Source organism: Myotis daubentonii, chromosome 1, assembly GCF_963259705.1.
Source record: "Myotis daubentonii chromosome 1, mMyoDau2.1, whole genome shotgun sequence".
Lineage (NCBI taxonomy): Eukaryota > Metazoa > Chordata > Mammalia > Chiroptera > Vespertilionidae > Myotis > Myotis daubentonii.
In genome coordinates, this window is record NC_081840.1 from 199,369,344 (window position 1) to 199,393,627 (window position 24,284).

General features: G+C 41.1%; 2 protein-coding genes across 21 annotated transcripts in view; one reads left to right on the forward strand and one right to left on the reverse strand.

The window, feature by feature from the left end:
- The window catches only part of AASDH (aminoadipate-semialdehyde dehydrogenase), a 33,149-nt gene extending 20,216 nt beyond the window's left edge, over positions 1–12,933 (forward strand). For 7 of the 9 annotated variants that reach the window (XM_059670626.1, XM_059670655.1, XM_059670636.1 and 4 more), the window contains 5 exons: positions 152–947; positions 5,333–5,496; positions 6,934–7,056; positions 7,539–7,670; positions 10,130–10,525. In XM_059670626.1, coding sequence (XP_059526609.1) covers positions 152–947; positions 5,333–5,496; positions 6,934–7,056; positions 7,539–7,670; positions 10,130–10,516 — 1,602 coding nt within the window. In that variant the 3' untranslated portion in view covers positions 10,517–10,525. Of the gene's footprint in view, positions 1–151; positions 948–5,332; positions 5,497–6,140; positions 6,262–6,933; positions 7,057–7,538; positions 7,671–10,129; positions 10,526–10,973 lie in introns of those variants that run through there. The other 2 variants (XM_059670646.1, XM_059670671.1) reach the window with 2 other exon arrangements.
- A 203-nt stretch (positions 12,934–13,136) lies between these two features.
- CRACD (capping protein inhibiting regulator of actin dynamics) overlaps positions 13,137–24,284 on the reverse strand; it is a 231,202-nt gene continuing 220,054 nt past the window's right edge. For 8 of the 12 annotated variants that reach the window (XM_059670520.1, XM_059670514.1, XM_059670530.1 and 5 more), the window contains 3 exons: positions 18,546–18,736; positions 17,630–17,765; positions 13,137–15,437 (listed from right to left, as the gene is read on the reverse strand). In XM_059670520.1, coding sequence (XP_059526503.1) covers positions 15,277–15,437; positions 17,630–17,765; positions 18,546–18,736 — 488 coding nt within the window. In that variant the 3' untranslated portion in view covers positions 13,137–15,276. Of the gene's footprint in view, positions 15,438–15,910; positions 15,969–17,629; positions 17,766–18,545; positions 18,737–23,834; positions 23,989–24,284 lie in introns of those variants that run through there. The other 4 variants (XM_059670550.1, XM_059670541.1, XM_059670560.1 and 1 more) reach the window with 4 other exon arrangements.

Here is a 24,284-nt window from a genome sequence, read left to right on the forward strand (position 1 = left end):
TTTAAATTTTATCTTAATTATTAAAATATTTTCTGTGTCTTATGTTCATTTCATTAATGTAGATACTATCTCTCTATATATACTTGTGAATGTTGAATTTTTTTGGTCTGGTCCCTAATTTCACCATATTTCTCCCTTCTTTCATTTGTAGTCTATTCTGAGTCTCTCAGAAGATTCTTTGAAGGTTCCTGATGAGTCACTCTTCTTAAATAGTGGTGGAGATTCCTTGAAGTCCATACGGCTCCTCAATGAGATTGAAAAACTTGTTGGCACATCAGTACCTGGGCTTCTGGAAATTATCCTTAGCAATTCCATTTTAGAGATTTACAATCACATCCTTCAAACAGTGTTTCCAGATGAAGATCTGACATTTCGTGAGAATTATGCCACTAAAAGAAAATTCAGCAACGTTAATCAAGAGGAAACCAGTGGAAAATCTTTACATCAGAAGTCAGACATGCCTTTAAATTTAGACAGTGGGATAAATGCTTTTATTGCACTGAGCAGAGGGAGTCAGATTTTGTCTGTGAATGCTACTAAGTTTTTAACTAAGTTAAAACATTGCCCTTCAGCCTATTCTTCTGATTTAATTTCACAGACTGCTATTAAAAAAGTGAAAAGCTTAAATCCTCCAGCTCTTCTTGGGCAGTCAAAAGATTCAACATGTGTTGAAAAAGTTTATGAAGATGGAACATCTGTGATAAGGGCTGAGACAATGGAATTACGAGTCAGGTGGAGGGCAGACACAGGCAAATGTGTAGATGCTTCGCCTCTCGTCGTAATACCAGCTGTTGATAAGTCATCTGCAACTGTGTACATTGGCTCCCATTCTCATAGAATGATGGCAGTTGACCTTTACTCTGGGAAGGTGAAATGGGAACAGCTTTTGGGAGATCGGATTGAATCCTCAGCATGTGTATCTAAGTGCGGAAACTTTATTGTAGTAGGTAAGTTGGGCAAGTTTCTGAATTTGAGGTTTATAGAATTAAATTTAATTACCTTATGATAATACTAGTTAGGACTAAGAAATAATAAAAAAAAACTTGCATATGGTGGATTTAGTTGTTGTCAGAGAAGAATAGTTCACCATGTGCTGATTCTCACAGTGTGGGCCATGGGATCAGAGTCCCTGGATTTGAACCTAGCTGTAAAGCTGTTACCAGCTCTGTGACCTTTGACAAGTTGCTGAACCTCTTAGAACTTCAGTTTTCTCTTGAGTTCATGGGCGTAATAAATAAAACATGTTGCTGTGTCACACGTTATCTCAAAACTTAATGGTTTAGAGCAACAAATATTTATTGAATCTCACCGTTTTTGTGGGTCGGGAATGTAGGAGCAGCTTAGCTGGAAATTCCAGCTCAGGGTCTCATATGGCTGCAGCCATCTGAAGGCTTGACTTGGACTGGAAAATCTGCTCATTCACATTGCTGCTGGTGGGAGGCTTTAGTTCTTTGTTGGATCTTGGCAGGAAGCTTTCAGTTTCTTGACACATGGTCCTTTCCATAGGCTGCTTGAATACCCCATAACATGGCAGCTAACTTCCCTCAGAGTGAGTGATCCAAAAGAGAGAATGAGGAGGAATGTTATGACTTAGTCTCCAAAGTTGCATATCATCATTTTTGCTTTATTCTGTTCCTTAGAAGTGCATCATTAAGTCTGGTCCACCATCAGGGGTGTGGGGAAGGGTGGGAGATTAAGCTCTTAAAGGAAGAGTATCAAATAATTTGTGGACAAATTTTAAAACTACCACAATCATCTTGGAGCTTTTGATAAGATTAAATGACATAATTGCTTATGAATCTCTTAGTACATGGGTAGGCACAGACTAAGTGCTCATTAGGTGTTACTGCTACCCAGTTTCATAAAGTATGGGTGACTTTTACTCTACTAGGAATATGAGGGTCTAAGTGTAATGCCTCCTTTTTATTCCCCAAACTATGTTAGGTTTCACTTTATGTAGTTATGTAATCTGTTCATCAAAACTTTTCAGACTAAGTGCTTAGAAATATATCTCCTCTACTTGTGCTCTCCTATCTGGGATCTACTTGAATCTGCGTTTCATCCTTCCCTTTTGAACATCTACTTTTTGAAAATTATGCTACAGGAAACATTGAGTTACACATGTGAATGATCATGAGTAATCCCCATGCATGTAAGTCAGCTCATTGAAGTTACTGTTTGCATCCCAAGTGTCTAGACTCAAAGCTTATGGCACATGGTGGTCACTTAGTACTTTAAACACTTTTAAAATTAACATATAATTTATATACAGTAAAACTCATCCTTTTTAGTATATAGTTCTGTGTTTTGACAAATGCATATCTTCATGTAATCATTACCACCATCAAGAGTTCATTACTCCAAAAAATTCTGTGTCACTTGTTAGTCCTCTTTCCTGCTACCCCTAACCCCTAGGTAATTACTGATTTGTTTTCTGTCCCTCTGGTTTTGCTTTTTCCAGAAAGTCATATAAATGAAATCTTACAATATGTAACTTTTGAGTCTGACTTCTCTTACTGAGCACAATGTGTTGGAGATTCATCCATATTACCTAAAATAATAAAAGTGTAATATGTTAATTAGACCGGATGAGGCAAAGGCAGCCACTGCAGCTGTGGGGGCCAAGCCCCTTGCACAAATTTTGTGCATCGGGCCTTTAGTTGTATGTATAAGTAGTTTCCTGTTTGTTGACTATTTTATTGTATGGATGTACCACAGTTTGTTTATCCATTCACATTTGGGTTATTTCCAGTTTTTAGTAATTATGAATAATTACAAGAAACATTTGTGAACAAGATTTTGTGTGAATATAAGTTTTTGTTTCACTTGGGTCAGTACCTAGGAGGGGGAGGTTGTATGGTAAATGTAGGTTTTAATTTATAAGAAACGACCAAATTATTTTCCAAAGTGATTGAACCACTTTGCCTTCTTACCATCAATGTATGAGAAGTCCAGTTGCTCCACATCCTTGTCAGCACTTGGTATTGTCAGTTTAATAAGATTTTTTAAAAACGTTATAGCCATCCTGTTAGGTATTCGATGATACCTCATTGTGGTTTTATTTTCATTTCTCTGATGATAGTCATGTGACCACCTTTTCATATACCTGTTAGGCATTTCTATGTCTTCTTTTGTGAAGTCTGTTCAGGTCCTTAGCCCATTTTTTATTTGGGTTGTTTGCTTATTGTTCATGTATCGTTTTCCTAATTTCATTGAATTATCTGTATTTTCTTTTTGTAGCTCTCTGAATTTTTAAAAACAATTGCTTTGAATTCTTTGTCCAAGACTTCATAGATTTCCACTTCCCTTGTGTCAATCACTATAAATTTATTATGTTCCTTTGGTGGTATCATGTTTCCTTGATATTTCATGTTCCTTGTAGTCTTGCATTTATGTCTTCACACTTGAAGAAGTAGCCACGTCTTCCAGACTTTATGGACTGCCTTCTTTAGGGAACGATCTTTACTTGTGTGTCGGTAAGAGGGCACTGTTGTGTTGGGTCCAGGCAATGTGGGATGCCAGTCCCGGGGACACCAGCTTCAAGGGTGTGCCTGTGCAGCAATGCCAGTACGGGGGGGGAGAGCTTGGTGGCGCTGGCTCCAGAGGGGCGCAGTGGCATGGCCCCTGGAAAGCTCCAGCAGCTGTAGTCCACATTGATGAAGTTTTTATATGTTTTAGTCATTCAGATATTTATGGGGTGGTATTTTATTGTGCTTTAAATTTGCATTTCCCTTGTGACTAATAATGTTGCGACTCTTTTTAGAAGCTTATTTGCCATCTATATATCTTATTAAGTATCTGTCCAGATCTTTTACCCATTTTTAAGTTATTATGTTTGTTTACTTAGTGGGTTTTGAGAATTCTTTATGTATTTTGGATATATATTTATCAGATGTTTTGCATATTTTTTCCCAATCTGTGGCTTCTTTTTCATTCTCTTAACATAGTGTCTTTTGAAGAGAAATTCTTAACTTTAATAAAGTTCACTTTATTATTTTTTCCTTTTATGGCTCGTGCTTTTGATGTCATATCTAAGAAATCTTCACCTAACCCAAGGTCACAAAATTTTCTTCTGGAATTGAACTGAACCTGAGACATTTTTATTACCTGGCTGGGTCCTTGGGTGTCCTACTATATATAGGACATTTCTCTTCGCCATCACTAAGCAGACCACTCTCTTGAGCAAGCAGTAATTGCCAGAAAAACAGCAACAAAACCAGCACAGCAAGTGTTCTGGAAATTGGGCCTCAAGTAAGCAGCAGTGGTTAAACCCATAGACAGAACCAAGGAGTGATGGGCCAGTGCCCAGTGGAAACTTGAGTGATCTTTGCTTTGTAGATTTTGACTACCCACACTTCCACCTGGGTTATTTTGGCTACACCAAGTCAGGGACACCTGCCCTATATTCTCATCCAGATCAGCAGTTTGGGAAAAGCAGTCTGGTGTTGCTGTTAGGAGCACAGGCTCAGGAGCTTGATTTCTTAGGTTCAAAATCTCTCCCATATATTAGCTGAGTAGTTCTGCCCTAGTAACTTAATTTCTGTTCTTCAATTCTGTCATCTATAAAATGTAGATACAATAGCCCTTGCTTCCCTGTGAGGATTACATGAGTTAATAGATGTAAAATTTTTAGAATAGCACCCTTCACAAGGTAAACAGCTCAGTAAACATTGGCTATTGTTAATGTTAGCATTTTTTGAACACCTTCTTTACACTGGGTGTTTATTCACATTATTTTATCTTAATTGTCACAATAATCCTGGGAGTAGATGGATACACATTCAGCAGAAAAATAATCTGAGGCTTAGTGATCCTGGGTAATTTGCTCAAGGATGCCCATGACAGGATTTGAGTCAGTCCGTCAAGCCTCTCTCCATTGCAACATGCTTCATTGTTTCATTAGTGGTGAAGCACTTTATAATAAGGTGCCACTCTGCCAGAGTGGTTCAGTTAGTTGAGCATCATCACATGTACTGAAAAGTTGCCAGTTCGATTTCCGGTCACAGCACATACCTGGGTTGCGGGTTCAGTTCCAGGCCAGGTCACAAAGGCAAACAATCAGTGTTTCTCTCCCTCTCCCTCTCCTATCCTCTCTCTCTAAAATAAAATATATATATATATATTTTTTAAAAGGTGTACCTACTAAATGGTATTTTACACAAGTGATTACTGTTCGGTTTCTGCCTTACATTGCTAAAATTTAAATCTGAGCTGAACATAGAGCCCAAGTACACATGAAGAGTATCGAATATAAATTGCTATGATTTAGGCTAAAGAATGATTTTCCAGTGGGTTGTCTAAATCTCATCTTTTACATTTTGTTTCCCAACAGGCTGTTATAATGGGTTAGTTTATGTTCTAAAAAGTAATAATGGAGAAAAACACTGGGTGTTTACTACTGAGGATGCTGTCAGAAGCTCGGCAACCATGGATCCATCCACAGGATTCCTCTACCTTGGCTCTCATGACCAGCATGCCTATGCTTTGGATATTCATGTAAGGATTGGCCTCATCAGTCTCATCTGAGGAAGAGTGTCAGACTGTCAGGTTCTCTTTGACTAAGGGAGCAGGTGTTAACTATTTTCCAAGTTTAGCATTGTGGTCTTGGAAGAATAAAGAGTTAATAACAGTCATACCTTAAAACATTTTTTAACTCTCTTACCAAATTTTCACAAATGCATTTGCTACTCAGAGTTTTGAAATATAAAGAACTTAGAATCATCATCTTGACAATAGGAAAGAGTTACAAAGGACAATGTCAATAAGACCTGATTACATAAAAATTTTCAAAAATTTAGAATTACAAAATTTAAAAGTAGTAAGTTCTGGGGGATGAAATGGAAACAAATGAGACAGTTAAAACTGATATATATTTATAAGTATGAATGAAAATAAAGAGTAAATACAAGTTTATAAGAAAAGACCCAGATAGAAAAATAGGGGACGCCAAAGAAGAAATGGCTAGTAAATGTATTTAAATATTTAAATCATTTAATGATCAAAGGAATGAAAATTAAAAACTGAGAGAAATAAATGGTATTAGATTAGAATGATAGCATTAATGCTGAGGTTGTGACTAGTGAAAGCCTCTGAGGAAAATAATTTGGCCATAGGTAACAATTTCATATCCTTTGATTCAGTAAAACTCTTCTTTTGGGAATCGATCCTGGCAAAATAATCAGAAACATGGAGAAATATGTGCATCATGATGTCTATTTCCAAGTTGTTTATAACGACAAGAAATTAATTCCAAACACTTTTCAATGGTAAGGTAGTGAGATAAGCGATTTTATTTTCATATGGAATATTGTGCATTAAAGTAAATTTAAAGAGAAAAAATTAGATACCAAGTGTATATTCAGAATGATCTCAATGATCTTAAACTGTGTGTGTGTGTGTGTGTGTTTGTGTGTGTGTGTGTATCAAAAAAATCAAAGGGAAAATGCTAAACTGTTAACAGTTGGTGGCCTTGGCCTTTATTCTAACTTGATTTGCCATAGTAAGCATGTCAATAGTCCCCTATTTTTCTATCTGGGTCTTTTCTTATAAACTTGTATTTACTCTTTATTTATTACTTTTATATTAAAAATAAAAACTTGCCCTGACTGTTGTGCTAAGTGGTTAGAACTTTGGCCCACAAATCAAAGGGTTGCAGGTTCGATTCCCAGTCAAGGGCACATATCTGGGTTTCAGGTTCGATCTCCAGCCGTTGGGCAACCAATTGATGTGTCTCTCTCACATCGATGTTTCTTTCTCCCTGCCTCCCACTCTCCCTTCCACTCTCTCTAAAAATCAATGGAAAAAATATCCTTGGGCAAGGATTAAAAAAATAATAAAAATAAAAACTTAGTTAAATAGGTATAGCATATAATAGATAGGATATGTGAATTTGTTAACCACCAGCAGAAACCAATTAATTTGCTTTATTTGCAGGAAAAGAAGTGTGTTTGGAAGTTAAAATGTGGAGGAACTATCTTTTCTTCGCCTTGTTTGAACTTGATTCCGTATCACTTGTATTTTGCTACACTGGGAGGACTTTTACTGGCTGTAAATCCTGTAGGCATAAAATAATTTATATTGATTTTATTACCTATTTATCTTTAATATTCTTTATTTTGAATTCTGAAAATTAGGTAGTTTTGGTTAGCCATAGTCCAGATATCACCAAACCAGAACTCATTAAGGATGACTGACATGAAGTCTAGAAAGCTGACAGAAATCAACTAAGATCTGTGCATGTCTTTTATCTATTTTTTAAAATAGAATTTTCTTACATTAGAAGTTAGGATGGTCTAAGGATAGATACTATGTGCTAGTTATTTCTTTCCTGGCTTTAGTGCAAGTTTTTAGCTCTCATAGATAGTACTGATTGATTTTATAGCTGTGTATATGTGTACTGGCCTCGTTTATGTCAGCATGTCATTATAGCATTTTCTGATGTTTTATAGCTTTGCCTCCTAGAGATTTAGGAGTTTGTTTTATACAGTTAATTGATTAGAAAGATTGAAATGCTATGAATTGCTTTTTGCCCATTACAGGCCACTGGAAATAGAGTTTGGAAACATTGCTGTGGGAAACCACTCTTCTCTTCTCCAAGGTGTTGCCTGCAGTATGTTTGTGTTGGCTGTGTAGATGGGAATTTACTTTGCTTTACTCACTTTGGAGAACAGGTAAATTTTTCTGATACTATTTTATGTATCTTTCTCAAAGGAATAATAGTAGTTGGTGACAACTGAAGTAAAACTTTAAATGTCATTATTCAGTTTATGTTAAAAAACTGGTTCTGTTTTGTCAGGCCATGGGTTTCTTATCTTTATTCTTTTTTTTTTGAATCCTCACCTGAGGACATGCTTAGAGAATCAGAGATCCATGTGAGAGGGAAACATCATTTGGTTGCCTTACCATACGTGCCAGACTGGGATCAAACCCAGGTATGTGCCCTGACTGGGAATCTAACTGGCAACATTTTGGTGCACAGGAAGATACTCAACCAACTGAGCCACTCTGGCCAGGCCATACATTTCTTAATTTGTGAATTAGTGCAATATATTTCAAAGATTCTATCCAAACATTGTTATACTTGTGCTATTCCCCTCCTCCCAGTTTTTAAAAATTTACAGCTTGAAACCAATTTTATTATAACTTCTTTTGAGGTTACGAAAATTTAAAGAAGTCCCTGCTTTCTCTATGAAAACCAAGATCTCTGGTATAACCCACATTGCCTTATATGGGGGTCGCATATTCAACTTCATGACTAGCAGGGTAGGCTCCTTCTGGGTTATAGTAGATCTTTTGTTGGGCGCAGTATCTCCACTCCTTTAAGTACCTGCAGGTGACTATCATTTTGGCACAACTGCAGCTGTGGTTTTGATTTGGGGGATTGCTTTGTGGATTTGAGAGTGCACTAGCTCCAACATGAGCGAGCCCATTGATGGCTAGAGTTGACTCCGTAGGCGCTTCATTCACACCTCGTTGCCTAGCAGATTCTTTTGCCCTGTGTGACAGTCACTTTTTGAAGTTTTTTATTTTGTTTACATAATGTTTTTATTTACAAAGTAGTTTGAAGAGGCAAATGCTATTATTCCCGTTTATTTAGATGAACCTTAGAAAGGTTAAAGTGACTTTGTCCAAGTCAGGGAGAGAACTGAGATTATAAATCATACTAGAGGCCCGGTCATGAAATTCATGTGCGGGTATGTTCCCTAGGCCTGGCCTGTGATCAGGGCCATCTTCCCTGGCTGCCCGCACCCGGCCCCGCTCACCCCCCCCCCCCCCCCACCCGCACCCGGTTCCCCTTTCGCTATTGTGTGATTGGTGCCTGACAGCTGGGGAAAGGGACTGAAAGGTTGGGTGTGCCCACCTGCTTGCTGGCCCTGCCCTGTCTCGGGTTGCCCTCTGTATATGGGGCAACTGGCGGGGCAGGGGCCTTGGTCTGGTGCCACCCACGTCCCCTGCCACCCAACCCTGGCTCCCCATTTGCCATCAGGCGATCGGAGCCTGCCAGCCGGGGAAAGGAACTAAAAGGTGGTCAGTGCGCCTCATAGTGACTGGTCCAGCAGTCATTCTGGTCATTCTGCTGTTAGGGTCAATTTGCATATTACCCTTTTATTATATAGGCTAGAGGCCGGTGCATGGGTGGGGGCTGGCTGGCCTGCCCTGATGGGGGCCCTGGATCGGGGTAGGGGTCCCCACTGGGGGCAGGGCTGGCTGGGACAAGGGGCTGCAGGTGGTTTGCAGGCCAGCCATGCCCCCAATTGGTGTGGGCTGGCCGGGCGAGGGGCCACTGGGGGTTTGCAGGCTGGCCACGCCCCCAATTGGGGTAGGGGTCCCCACTGGGGGAGGGCCGGCCTGGGTGAGGGGCCATGGGCTGTTTGCAGGCCGGCCATGCCCCTGATCAGGGTGGGGCGTCCCTGCTGGGGGGCAGGGCCAACCTGGGCGAGGGTCCAGTAGTTCTGGTCTCTGGTTGTTCTGGTTGTTCCACCATTTCGGTCACTGGGCTTTTATTATATAGGATTTCATGAATATGCCCATTCTTTTTTTTATTATTATGCTGCTGTTACTGTAAATTTGTAAACACTATCTTAAACTTATGTCTTTTCTTCAAAATATTGGCCAGCAGGTTTTAGTAGCTTTGAAATAAGTAAATAGTAGATATCCACAGGTCAGACACGTCTCATAGCTTCTTGTTTAAAGCTTTAATTATTGAACATGAACTCTTCCTTTCAGTCCACTTCCTTCCTCCTCCCTACATTAGGAGACTAACAATATGATGTGATACAGTTTTTGATAAGATACATTGAAAACTCAATGCAGTTTTATTTTTGAACTCAGTGTCTCAGACCATACTAGTAATAACTTTTGGATGGGGTTCAAATTAATTTTATTTCATATTATGCATAGCAATGACTCATGTAATAAGGATACTTTGTATATTTTGTGCTAGATTTTACCAATGGGACAGAGGTCAAATCTGAGAGTTCCACTTTTCAGAAAAAGCCTTTTTTTTTTCTGTGTGTAGTTATCATTCAATAGCCTACATCTCTTACAGTTTTAGAATTTCATAAAGCTTTAATATACAGAATTGTTGAAATGAGATGAATTAATTATTTCTGCCATTATAACCCTTCAGGTTTGGCAGTTCTCTACCAGTGAACCCATCTTTTCATCCCCATGTCCCTCCACATCAGAGCAAGAAATATTTTTTGGTTCCCATGATTGCTTTATCTACTGTTGTACTATGAAAGGTCATCTCCAATGGAAATTTGAAACTACCTCAAGGGTATATTCAACACCATTTGCTTTCCATAACAAGTACAGCAATGAAACGTTGCTCGCAGCAGCATCTACTGATGGGAAACTGTGGATCTTAGAGTCTAAGAGTGGACAATTGCAAAGTATGTATGCACTTCCTGGAGAGGTATTCTCTTCTCCTGTGGTTTGGGAATCAATGCTTATTATTGGATGTAGAAATAATTATGTTTATTGTCTAGACTTATTGATTAGCAATAAAAAATAATCAAGTACAGTCTTAATTAGAATATATCTGAGATGTCTGATAATATTTACCATTATAAAGCATGTGGATGGTCTTATTTTATGATAAAGATTATATTTTGTTTAAGAAACTTGTCTATAACACTTCATTGGAGAACAGCCATATTTTATTTCCTGTAGGAGCAACAATACTTGTAAAAGGAGTTATAAAACAAAACATCAATATATTTAGTAGCACTTTCTAAATCAGGCTACAGATATTTTATTTTTTTATAGAAGACCTCTGAAAAACAAGATCAGAATATACTTAGTGGCTTAACTTAATCTGTGAGGTAATATACCATTCACTCATTTGTACTGAGATTCGTAACAAAAGATTTTTAAAGGTAGGAGCTATTCATCAAATTAGGTCCCTTATTAAATTTTTTAAATAAAATTTATTGGGATAGCATTGGTTAATCACCTTATATAAATTTCAGGTGTACAACTTTATGACATCTGCATACTCTATTGTGTGCTCACCAGCTGAAGTCTAATCTCCTTCTGTCACCATATATTTGACCCCTTTTACCCTCCTCATCTTTCCCCCAACCCCTTCCACCTTGGTAACCACCATTCTGTTGTCTGTATCTGTGAGTTTATTTGTTCATTTATTGCTTTTGGTTTTATATCCCCCATGCAAGTAAAATCATACAGTTCTTGTCTTTTTCCACCTGATTTATTTCACTTAGTATAATACTCTCAAAATTCACCCACATTAGGTCAAATGGCAGTATTTTATCTTTTTTATGGCTGAGTAGTTTTCCATTGTATATATGTATCACATTTTTTTCAAAATTATAAGAGGAAGTTTGTTTAGAAAGTTATAGAGGTAGTAAAAGTGAGCCATTGAAGAACTGGGCTAAGGAAACAAGTTACAGAGGCAAGAGAAGGGCCCTTGGAGCTTAGGAAAGTACATGTGATAAGAAGATTTGAACACCTGCTCTGGGGAGAGAGAGAGAGAGAGAGACCCTGTGTGGTTCTTTTTTTTTTTTTTTAAATATATTTTTTTATTGATTTTTTTACAGAGAGGAAGGGGGAAAGATAGAAACATCGATCAGCTGCCTCCTGCACACCTCACACCGGGGATGTGCCCGCAACCAAGGTACATGCCCTTGACCGGAATCGAACCTGGGACCCTTCAGTCCACAGGCTGACGCTCTAGCCACTGACCCAAACCGGTTAGGGCATCTTCTTTCTTTCTTTATTTTTATTTTTATTTTTGGGGGGCATCTTCTTTAGAGTTTAAGTGTCAATCTTCAGGTGCAGGGGCCTCAGGTATGCGGGCTATGGCACCCTCCTGATCCTGCTGGATCTAGCTCCAGGAAGCTGGGGACATGCAAACACGGCCCTGCTGATCAGCCAGAGAACCTGGATCGGACTTGGGCCCGCCATCCAAGTGCAGGGGAAATGTAAACAGTGGCGCTCACCAGTTTTTCCTGTCCTGGATAGTTCCCTAAGCTCCTGGAGAGCTGCTGTGGTTCCCAGCCTCCTCTGTGTGGTCTCTTATTTGTTGTGCAGAGGCTGTTCTATTGGCCCTCAGTTGTCTCTCAAGAGGAACTGCTCTAAATATAGGCATAATTTGATGTATTTTTGGAAGAGGGCAAGCTTAGCAACCTCCTATACCACCATCTTGGACTCACCTCCAAAACAGTATTTGAGTTTCTGTGCACCAAGGCAACTACCTCACCCACATCGTTCACTTCGACCTAGTCCAGCCAGGTGGGTCAGTAGCTCTGGCCCGGGGCCCTAAGCTGTGTTTTTCACATGCATTCAGCTTTGAAACATGCTGCTGTTCCATCACCCACTCTCAGAGTAAGGAGGCTGTAGGGTCATATTGTCTGAGACACAGACCATTTGATTCCAACTGAGGATTAAGATAAACATTTTATTTGACCCTATTCATTAGTTTTCTCCAAAAACACCTAGTAAAAAATATAATAAGGTACCATATAAAATGCCTTGAAGTATTTCTTTTGCAACAAAAGCTATGTAAATATGAGCTTGCTTGAAATTAGTAAAGACATAAACTTGAAAAGGAAATTCTGTTGGTGCTAAAGATCTTGTGGGTATTTTTTATTGAAAGATCATTTTTCTTTAATAATGGACATTTTACATTAAAACTTTATACAACCAAAATCTAAAAATAATATAAAATCACACTAAGGTATTTTCATGGTTAAGCCTCTACTTAATTTTATTGTTGGTAAAAATATTGCAAGACACTTGTAACTCTAATATTTCTGCTTTAAAATAAGCAATTAAGCTAAATGTCACAAGAAGAGACAATACATACTACAATTTGCTGATAACTGGCTAAAATGATAATTTAATAGTAATTAATGTATAAGAAACAATTGCACTTGAAAAATTTAAAAAGTAAACAAAAACTCTAGTTATATATATATATATGTCTATGAACAGAGGTTAATCATCTATAACCTTGCCAAGGGAAGTGTGTGTGTGTTTTAATTAAAAACAAATAAACAAAAAACCACCTGTGTATTTAACATTGCAATAGGATTTTTTTTAAAGTCTTGAATTTTTTATGATTTTACAGAATTTCCCCCATAGTTTGTTGATGAGAAAAGACTGCAACACAATTAAAGCAAAATAACACTTCATTGGTATTTAGTGCAAATTTGGAGTAATTTTTACATGAAATATTAAACATACAGCCTTTAGAAGTTGTTGGAAGTAAATGCTGTGACTGTGCTTTCCTCAGTATACTCTTCTTTTAAAGATTTTGAAGGAAACTTTTTAACTGAGTCATTTCTCCTATTTCGTATGGGCTTTATGGTAAGTGAGCCAGTACAGAGTGCACTCATCTCCCATTCCTCGTTAATCAGATTTCTTCACTTGCTCTCTGCCACTACTGTGACACCCAAAACTGGTAAGATAGAAAAGGTCAATTCGGATGAATTACTGTGGCACTAAAATTCCAGGACTCGGGTGAAAAAACTCCTATTAAAAAGTGCTATATTAGTGAGGAAATCATTGAAACTAACAAATGTCTATATATTTGACTTAAAAATGAACATCAGCTGGAAAACGTGCAGTAGAATATTGCTTCCCATAGCGATAAAAAAAATTAAAGTTCCATTGATTCTTAACAGTCTGAAGGTCCAGTATGTATATATATAATACTAAACCCTACTTGCAAGAGTACGGCTATCCTTATGACCACACATGCCAGCTGCTACCATAAGGCCGAGCCATCGTCTCCAGAAAGAAAATGCCTTCTATATGGTAAATGACTGCCAGTCATCCTTTCTGTAAGGTAAATAGTAGAATAACAGCACAGAATAATAGCACATTGCCTGTTAAGTGAGCATAAAGGAGAATAATGATGCATAATAATAAAATGTGTTTTTCTGTAGGAGAGGAAAAAAGGATGAGATTTTCCTTGCACTGGGCAAAAGATCTGTACTTATACTTGGGAGTCAGGAGCTAAGAAAATGGGAGTGTGCCAACACCACGAAATGTAAAATGAGCAGCAGCAATGTGTGGGCTTGCTGTATGTCTATGTTTCATGTAAAGCAAATTTAGGGAAATAGTGACTATATGTGGCTTTTAAATAGCCAGGTCCCTTCTTTGTATCACATGTGTATAATAACAAGGCCACTTAAAACTCTGAGATGTTTTTTAAAGGTAGCAAGGTGAATGCTCTGAATGATAAATGCTGTTGAATATTTGACTCTGAATATGAATTAGTCAGTTATGGTAAAGAAGGAAACTTCCCACAGGAGATCCTTAGTACAAAGGCTCCAAATCTTATCTTCCTGTTAATGGTTTTATTATTTTTCCCATCTCACTTTTGCTTCTTTGGGTGCAGAATCTCCCAAAGTTTTAAAATCTAGATTACAGTAGAAGCAGTGTATTCCAAGGTTCTCAACCTTGGATATATCACAATTCATTTGAAGCGTTTTGCCAGAATATACATTTCTAGGCCTGATGGAGCCTGGACATCTCAAGAACAACTGCACTAGATGGGGGGAGTCTCAGACAGAAAGAGCATTTGTAATTTCCTTTTTTTTTTTTTTTAAACAATATTAAAGAAAAATGTTCCCTTGGAGCTAAATGGGCCAAATGTTGAACATGTCCTGAAGGAGAGTCCTGGTGTAATGGGGTCTGTGGATCAGTGTGGAAGAGGCGTGGATGGATTCCCTTTCTGTGTTAGTTCAGGTTGGGGAAAATTCATGAAAACCAGACATGGGCACAGAGTTGGGAGCCAGACTGTGACTTGCAATTCAGTTACTGGCTGCAGTCAGGAGAAGGAGAGTTCTTATTTCTTTCTCCCTGTGGTCCTTTCACCATTGCTGTAGAAGGAGATAGAAATCCTTAAATATGGCAGGGTAAAGGTTTTGGATGAAAGAAATTGGAGCACAGAGTCAAAAAACCATGATAAAGATTGGCAAAAGTACATGTTCAGTGGTGTATGGGTGTCCGTGTGGAATGGGGTGGCAGGCTCTCCTGAGGAGTTCTTAGGAGGTCTTGCTTCCTGTGGTCCCTCGGACAGAACTTTCTCTTTAGAACTAGGAGGAGCTCAAGGCATCAGGACCTAGGGTTGTGCAAATACACTCTTACAAGGAATACCACCAGTTCAGTTTCTAAATGTTATTTTAGAGCCTATAAAACATGCTTCTTTTCCCTAGCTTGGTTTCTTTACCTCATATAAAAAATAAATAAAAAGGACAAGAGAGGAGCCAATAACTGGGAATAGGAATGGAGAAGAGTCACTCTTTACTTAATAATCTGTGGGCAGTCGCTCCAGGCCTTGGCTTTCCTTTTGGCCAAAGCCAGCCAGGCTGGTTCTGTTGACACGGGAGCAGCATCTGGGGTGGAAAACCTCTTTGTGACTTCTTTCACCAGTGGCGCTGGGGGAGGCGAATCAGAGATCTCCACTGGGTTGCATTTTGAAGGAAAAGGAGAAAGGTATGAGTCAGAGCCACACTTTGATGTATCATACAATGGGATTCAGAAAGGAAAACTCGGTGAGACACTGGGCATCTTCGTTGAGAATTAGAGAAAGCAAGCTATGTGATTGTAACTGTTAACGTGCAACGTTATCGTGATCACAGTGCAGTCAGTTCTAATTTCAGATAATTTCTAGAAGCATTTTTTTTCTGTGCACAGAAGCTAGGTCTGCATGATAATAAAAAATAAAAGGTAAATTTTGTGATTCTAATCATATAGCCAATCAATGTCATGAAGAAAACAAACAAGCAGTTTGGATTTATCAAGCTGGTGAGGTCAAAAGTGCCTGCCCCCACCAGGCACGCCTGGGCTTCCTGCCCCCGCAGGCCCACAGATCCTGCCAGCTCTGAGGACTCTCGGTCTTGTCTAGCAATTCCTTTGCCTCATATTGCTTTCTTACCACGTCATAAACACTTCTTAAGGTGAGGGTTCCCACCCAAAGCAGACCTCAGGAACTACTGGTGGGAAAGACAAATACAGTATTTCAGAACAAAGGCTAGCTATCATAACTGGAGCCACCTGAACTGCAGTAACCCTTTGGAGCAGCGGTTCTCAACCTGTGGGTCGCGACCCCTTTGGGGGTCAAACAACCCTTTCACAGGGGTCGCCTAAGACCATCGGAAAACACATATATAATTACATATTGTTTTTGTGATTAATCACTATGCTTTAATTATGTTCAATTTGTAACAATGAAATTGGGGGTCACCACAACATGAGGAACTGTATTAAAGGGTCGCGGCATTAGGAAGGTTGAGAACCACTGCTGTGGAGCTTCCAAGTAATCAGGGCAGAGAAAGGTGTAATCTCTGATTTTGGAGCTTCTCACTTGATTTTGAACTAATTCTCTCTGACACACCCATATAATGTATAGAGCCCCAAATTCCTGGGTATAAAAGCCTAATGAAATAATACCCATGGAGGTTCTTGAGAAACTGCACAGTGCTCCAAAGCAGTTTCCAAAAAAATTGTTTTCTCCTCACCAAATAGTAAATATAGCCTTGATGGTGAGACCTCTTTACATTTCCAGAAGTCAGCACGCAGGTAACCAAGGCGCACAAAAACCCTGGGTCTGGAGGTTGGATGCCCTCCTGGGAACAGGGCTGCCCAGGGTGCACAGCATGCCCTATTAACCCTGGAGGAAACTTGTTTAGACTCATCCCTCCTCCAGGCGATTTGTAATAAGCACATAGTTGGAAACATTATAGACCATTTTACCTTTTATTAGAATAATGGATTTTTAAAAAATGTGTATGTATCTTTTATAAAGTGTCATGAACGTATCAACACTGCTGTTGTTAATTAACATCCAGGACTTGGAGCCGAACAACCTTGCTCTCTGAAGTCACAGCTGGTCAGACACTTGCCCTTTGAAATCGCACTGTTGAAAGGGACCATCCCACTTTGGAGCATCTCAGCCACCTGGGTCACTGACTCAAACACAGCTTCTGTTTCCATCCCAGGTACAGAGCTCCAGGTGGGGGTTTTCAGATACAACTTTCACACATTTATTTTAAGGTCGTAGTGCCAGGAAAACAGGGCCCTGAGTCCACTTTTCAACTCAGGCTTGATATCAACCCCTTCATGTACACCCCACACCCTCGCTTTGCTTTAAGCCTATCAAAACTCTGCTCCACTTAAATTTTACCTAAACTTCACCCTTTTCCCCAAATCCTACTAGAATCGTATCTCTTCCTTTGTTTAGAGGTCCTTAAGATATGTAGTCTCCCTTACTACAGCAAGTTAATAAACCTAGTTTTGTTGGACTACAGGCAGTGGGGCATTGGAGATGGCTCATATCACACCTTGTTAACTTCAGAAATTTATCAGACCACATTGATAGGTTGAAACTGGCCATGGTGGGAATATTTACACCACAGTACATGGCAAATACTACAAATCAGAGGATTCTCTGCTCCCTAACTGATTGCTAAAACATTGGCCATCACACCACTGACAGTTTCTGGTGGTCTGTCAGATGAGCTGATGATCAGTGTCTAAGTTAATGAGAGTGGTGGTGAAACAGCCTGTAGTATTATTACACCTGAGGAAATAAAGCATGCTCCAAGGAGAGAAACCTGTAACTGAGGTCAAACGGAAATGGTCCTGCTCTCGCTACCTGTCACAGATGTGGGAAGGGTGTTGGCCTTTTTCAGCTGCTCTCTGCGCTCAAGCCGGGACCCTGCTGTCTCCGGCTTCTTGTCTTCTGGAGGAGCCATGGACTTGAGCAGGGATCCAGCTCTGCTGACACTGACCTGGGTGGGCAGAGAAAGTCAGGGAAAAGGATGTTTCCAACCCAAGTACATGCAAAGGCGCACAGTGCAGGGCCTGGGGGTTCTGCCGGTCAGCACCAGCCTCTGTTCCCAAAGGAGCAGCGGGAGTGCACTTGGGAGCCGCGTGTCCCCAGCCCTGGCCCCGATCATGAAGCAGCTCAGTACAAATGTCCCCAAGAGGAAAAGCAACTTTCCTCGAAGGGCCCCGTCAAGTTAACTGTAAGAGCAGGGTCACAGAGAGACCGATTTCCTCCCAAAGCCCTGCTCCCATACAATCATCTTCATGTTCCTCACGTAACTGTCGCGTGTGTGGATTGTTCCTACTAATTACATTGTGAATTCTGCCAAATCAAGTTACCCTAATAGCATAAGGGGACTGAATAAAATTTCTGACTGAAAATGCTTTCCTGCCTAATGGTGGTTAATTTGTTTATTGCTCTATTCTTTCTAGATATTCTACACCACTCCCAGTTAGCTTTTTTTAAAAAAAATTTTTTTTAAATTGATTTCAGAGAGGAATGGCGAGGGAGAGAGAGAAAGAAACATCAGTGATGAGAATCAGCTGCCCCTTACTGGGGATCGAGCCTGAAACCCTGGCATGTGTCCCGACTGGGAATCGAACCCTGACCTCCTGGTTCATAGGTGGACATTCAACCACTGAGCCACACTGGCTGGGCTTTCTTTTCCTTTTGTAAGTCCTTGCAGCCATGAAAGAGCCAAGCTCAGAAAGGCAAGGTTAAAGCTGAAGACCAGGCTACTCACGTTGTCTTTGGAGAGCTTTTCTGCCTGTTTGGCCTCCCTCGCTTGCTTCCTCTCCTCTCGAGTTGCTTGTTGCTCCCGAAACCCCTTCTGCTTTTGCAGGGCTAACGTTATCCACAGTGGCTGCGCGGTTTCAACTTTCTCCACAAGTTTGGAGCCATCTAAAGAGTGTCTGCTCTGAAGCACCGGCTTTTCTGTGGGGGAAAAAAAAGACTGATATTGTGATTTATAATAAGAAATACATATTTGGTCTTTATCCTGTTTCTGGCACAGAGCTAAGTGATGAGAGCGTAAAGGTGTCTTATGTTATGTGAATGAGGCTACTTTGGGACCACACTTAAGGATGGGGGGGGGTGCTGGTTGCTGGGTGAACCAACTGAGCGATCAGAAGATTAGAACTTACAGTCTCACCCCCCAACCTCCCGGGAGGGGGGAAGCCTGGAGGTTGAATCAATGGCCAAAGATAAAACCAATCATACCTGTGTAATGAAGTCTCCAAAAAACCCCAAAGGTCAGGGTTTGGAGAGCTTCTGGGTTGGGGACCAGGTGGAAGTGCCGGGAGGTTGGCCACCCAGAGAGCATGGGACCTCCCCGCCCTTTCCCCATACCTTGTATCCTTGTATGCATCTCTTCCACCTGGCTGTTCCCGAGTTCTATCCTTTTATAACAAACCAGTGATCTAGTAAGTCAAATGTTTCTCTGAGTTCCATGAGCCACTCAAGAATTTTAATCAAACCCAAGGAGGGGGTTCCTGGGAACCTCTGATTTTAACCAGTCAGAAGCACCTGGATCTGAAGGTACAGCCTTATGGGACTAAGCCCTTAACCTGCAGAACAAAACACCATCTTGAGTTGAATTGTAAGACACCAGCTGGTGTCTGAGAATTGCTGGTGGTGTGGGACTCCCTCCCCTGCAACACACACCTTTGAACTGTGTTCAGAATTAGTAAAGACAAAAGCCAGCTTTCAGTGAAATGAACTGTTCTCGTATCTCAGTACCTCACCCCCTAAAACTTGTGACGTATTCATCAGCCCACTGAACATTCAACTGGCCCTTCCTAATAAAACTCCGTGCTCATGCCTGAGCGACTCCACTGGGTAGGAAAGTAATCTCTTTAATCAACAGAAACAAGAGCCTTTCTCTTCCCTCTCTCCAGTGTCATAAAATCTCAGACCCACAAGGGACCCAGGCGGTTATCTGATTCATTATTGTTCTTTTTTAATTTATTGCTTTTCAAAATATTTGCAAAAACTTTTCCCCCTTACAAGCAGTATCCTATGTGGAACCCCAAAGTATGAAAGAGGAAAATGGGGCACTGCTCTGCCCCAGGGGCTGCTGAGGACAGCAGGGCTCTGAGGAACCCAGTGGGAACCATGATTTTGGCCCAGTGCCCTCCTTTGATAGACATGAGTAATGAGGTCCACAGTGACCAAGTCCCGTGTCCAAGGTCACCCAGCAGTTAGTGTACAGGCTGAATTGTGAACCGAGGGTTTCCGGCTTCCAGTCTGTGTTTCTCCAGTCTGTCTTGCCTATGCAACTGGGGTAAACACACTTCACAGATGGGTGGTAGCTGAGGTTGGGCTCTAGAACTGAGCAGACCTGGGTTTGACCTTTTGTGACCTTAGGAAAGCCACTTAACTCCTCTAAGAAGGGAGACACTTTAATTTGAAATAGTGTTTGGAGTTCTGATTATGACACTGGAGGGGACATACTAATTACTAACATGAGACTGTTGTTACTGCAAGTGCCTAGGGGACTTTTTCTTTTCAAAAAGTGACAGAAACTATAGGAAGAACTCCGACCGCTTAACAACAAAAAACAAAATACCCAATTAAAAATGAACAAAGGACTGGAATAGACATTTCTCTTAAGAAGACATACAAATGACCGACAAGCATATAGAATGATGCTCAACATCACTAATTAGTAGGGAAATGTAAATCAAAACCACGATGAGGGTATCACCTCGCACCCATTAGGATGGCTACCGTAAAAAAAACAAACAGAAAATAACAAGTGTTGGCGAGGATGTGGAAAATTAGAATTCTGTGCACTGCTGGTGGGAATGTAAAATGGTATAGCTGGTGTGGAAAACAGTAGGGTAGTTCTGAAAAAAAAATTAAAAATAGAACTACCATAGAACCTGGCAATTCCATTTCTGGGCTTTTATCCAGAAGTACATGGGATGTTTGCACACCCATGGTCATAGCAGCACTAGTCAAACCAGCCAAGAAGTGCAAGCAATCTAAGTGTCCATGGACAGATGAATGGATAAATCAAGTGTGGTATATACACACAAGGGTAGGTCATTCAGCCTTAAGAAGGAAGGAAATCCTGTCATATGCTACAATATGGATGAACCTTGAAGACATTGTACTAAGTGAAATAAGCCAGTCACCAAAAAAGACAATACTAGGTGATTCCACTTATGTGATGCTTCTAGAGTAGTCAGATTCATAGAAACAGAAAGTGAATGTTGTTTAATGCTTATAGAGTTTCAGTTTTGCAAGATGAAAAATTTGCTGTGCACAATGTGAAATATGCTTAAGACTACTGAACTGTACACTGAGAAAAGATAGCCAACTTTATGTTACACACTTTGACCACAATGAAAATTGTTTTCTAAAGTGACTAAAAGAACTGTGCCCAAAATATTATCCAAGAGATGCAGGGAAAAATGAGAATCATAGATCAGGTTTAAAAGAACTGCGAGAAAAGGAACAAGACAAGAAGGCTTTGCTAAATCCTACGGCATTTTTAAACAATGTTGTTTTGAACAAATATTTGAGTGAGGTCCAAGAAGTAACATGAGGACATAATGAGAAATGTTTTTCAAGGCTAACAGCATTTTACAAATGCCAGGTGAGAGTTACCGGAGGCGGTCCTAGGTTACCAGGAAGACCATTTTACCTGGGAGAGAACTCTTCCCCAAACTGGCTTTACCACTGTAGGGAGCAGACAAGTCATCAGACTTCTCAGACGCTGGTGTTGTCATCTGTAAAATTGAGCTAAGATTGTCTACCTCTACATATGCCGTGAGGCTGAACTAAATGTTATAAATAAAAACACTTTGTAAATGATTAAGCACAAAGGATGACTGTTGAAATTTTCCAAAGCAGTAAAATCACTCATTTCATTCAAGGTTTTGAAAGATAGAGATGTTCTTTGTTAATCACATAACCTTTTTGGTCGGGGAGTTCAGAATATGTCATTAAAATTTTATTTTGTTGCAATGTTTAAACCTATTCTCTCTCATTCTAAACTCAGGGGACAAGCAGAACCACAGGCCATTTAAGTTCCCTCCTTCAGGTCCCGGGGAGACACGCAGGCACCTCCTGGCATTTACAGGGTTCTAATCATTGCTCCCCAGGGTCAGGGCTTGGAGAAAAGGCCAGTTACTATCTGTTCTACCTGCCGTCAGGGGCTCAGGGGCTGGGAGTTTCCGAATGACATATCTGTAATCAAAGTGTTACAGGAGAAACACGGCGGGGGGTGTGGTGGGGGTGGGGGAATGGGGGGGGGGTTGGGCGATCATTGCTATATAAATTCCCATCAGGATTGGTTCAGAGTCTCCGCCCTCCCAGTGGCTTCACCTTGGTATTGGTCCTCGCTGGCCTGGGTCCCAGGAATAGAAACCTCTTTCTAAAGCAGTGGTCTCAAACAAAAAGGGTGTGTGTGCCCTAGGGGATGCACAAGGCCATTCACTGGGGGTAAAGGAAGAAAAGCTTAGAATTTCTATTTATACATCTTTAAAAATATAAAAATAAAAGTGAAATCAAGCTTTTCTAATCTAATAAAAGACAAACATGCAAATTGACCATACCTTCGCTATGCCTCAAGCCACATCCACCAACCAATCAGAGCGACTATATGCAAATTAACCCAACCAAGATGGCGGCCGGCAGCCAAGAAGCTGGAGCAAGCAGGAGGCTTGGTTGCCCCAGCGATGGAGGAAGCCAAGCTTCCTGCCTGCCCTGGCCGCTGAAGGCAACAAAGTTTCAATTATAGAAGCTAAATAAATCCCAGATACCTGCTTCCAGCCAGCCTTCACTGGGAACTTGGGTGGCTGGGGGCCGTGGCCAGCCTGCAAACAGCCATCAGCCCCTCATCCAGACTGGCCAGGCACCCCAAGGGGGACCCCTAACCTGAACAGGCTGTGGCCAGCCTGCAAACGGCCCTCAGCCCCTCACCCAGGCTGGCCAGGCACTCCAGCAGCGACCCCCACCCTGAAGGGAGTGTGGCCAGTCTGAAAATGGCCCTCAACCCCTCACCCAGGCTGGTCAGTCATCCCAGAGGACCTCCACCCTGATCTGGACACCCTTCAGGGCAAACCAGCCGCCCCCCACCCATGCACTAGGCCTCTATCCTATATAATAAAAGGGTAATATGCAAATTGACCCTAACAGCAGAACCACTGGGAATGACTGGTCACTATGACACACATTGATCACCAGGGGACAGACGCTCAATGCAGGAGATGCCCCTTGGTGGTCAGTGCGCTCACACAGGGGGAGCTCTGCTCAGTCACAAGCCAGGCTGACAGCTGCCAGTACAGCGGTGGTGGTGGGAGCCTCTCCTGCCTCCTCAGCAGTGCTAAGGATGTCTGATTGCAGCTTAGACCTGCTCCCTGCTGGCAAGTGGGCATCCCCCGAGGGCTCCTGGGCTGCCAGAGGGATGTCTGACTGCCAGCTTAGGCCCAATCCCCCGGGGAGCAGGCCTAAGCCAGCAGGTGGTTATCCCTCGAGGGGTCCCAGACTGCAAGAGGGCACAGGCCAGGCTGAGGGACTCCCCACTGAGTGCACAAATTTTTGTGCACCGGGCCTCTAGTATTTGATGTTTAGATTGGCATTGACATTCTCACTCAGCCCATAGACCGGAAGGCCAGGTACAACAAATGGCATGTGTAGAGACTCCCGGGGGAAGCTGGGAGTGCTCAGACGAGAACCAGCAATCCTGTCCTCACTGGCTTGGCTTTTAGCATACGGTGAGGTTCTGTGGTTAGGTAAGTTTATGAATGTCCTATCTCCTTTGATCTAAATGACCCTTTATGAAATGGACAATTCCTGCAAACAGACCACAGATTTACTATACTTCCAATAATGCAAGCATAAGGCCACAGTAGAGCTGACAAGCGCTTTGCCTGCCACTTTATGAAGAAATCAGATCTGACAAGAAGTTGGCCAAAGAAATAAAAGATAATGCCACAATTTGCAATATGGATTTACATCCGCTACTGCTTCAGTGAACTGCACCCTAAGTGTATATATGGCGCTCCAGGAGTTTTAACATGGACACAGTTAACGAATAAATTGGAGGACCAGGCAATTTATTCCAATGGGGTGTTTAGTCAAACAAATTTGGTCAGCCCTGGTCTACAGTCAGACAGAAGAGTCTTTAGGCAGCAACCATTCACAAGGCATACGGTCCTTGTTTTCATGCTTCTTTTCTACCAAATAAAGAAAAAGTCAATTAGTGGAGCCTGACAACCTAGAATCTGGATACTGATAAAGAAAACAGGAGCAGGAATAGCTTTTGGTAGAACATTATAACCAAAGGGAAAAGTGTAAGAGAAAGATGCAGTGTTGGAACATTATGTTTTAGGGGAGAAGATAGGAGTGTGCTGGAGCAGGCCAGGCTGTGAGAGGGGCTTTGATGACTACAAAAGTTACTGGTGCAAAAGCTAATGTGAAAACTAAAAGTGGGGGCCTGGCTGGTATGGCTCAGTGGTTGGGCATGGACCCA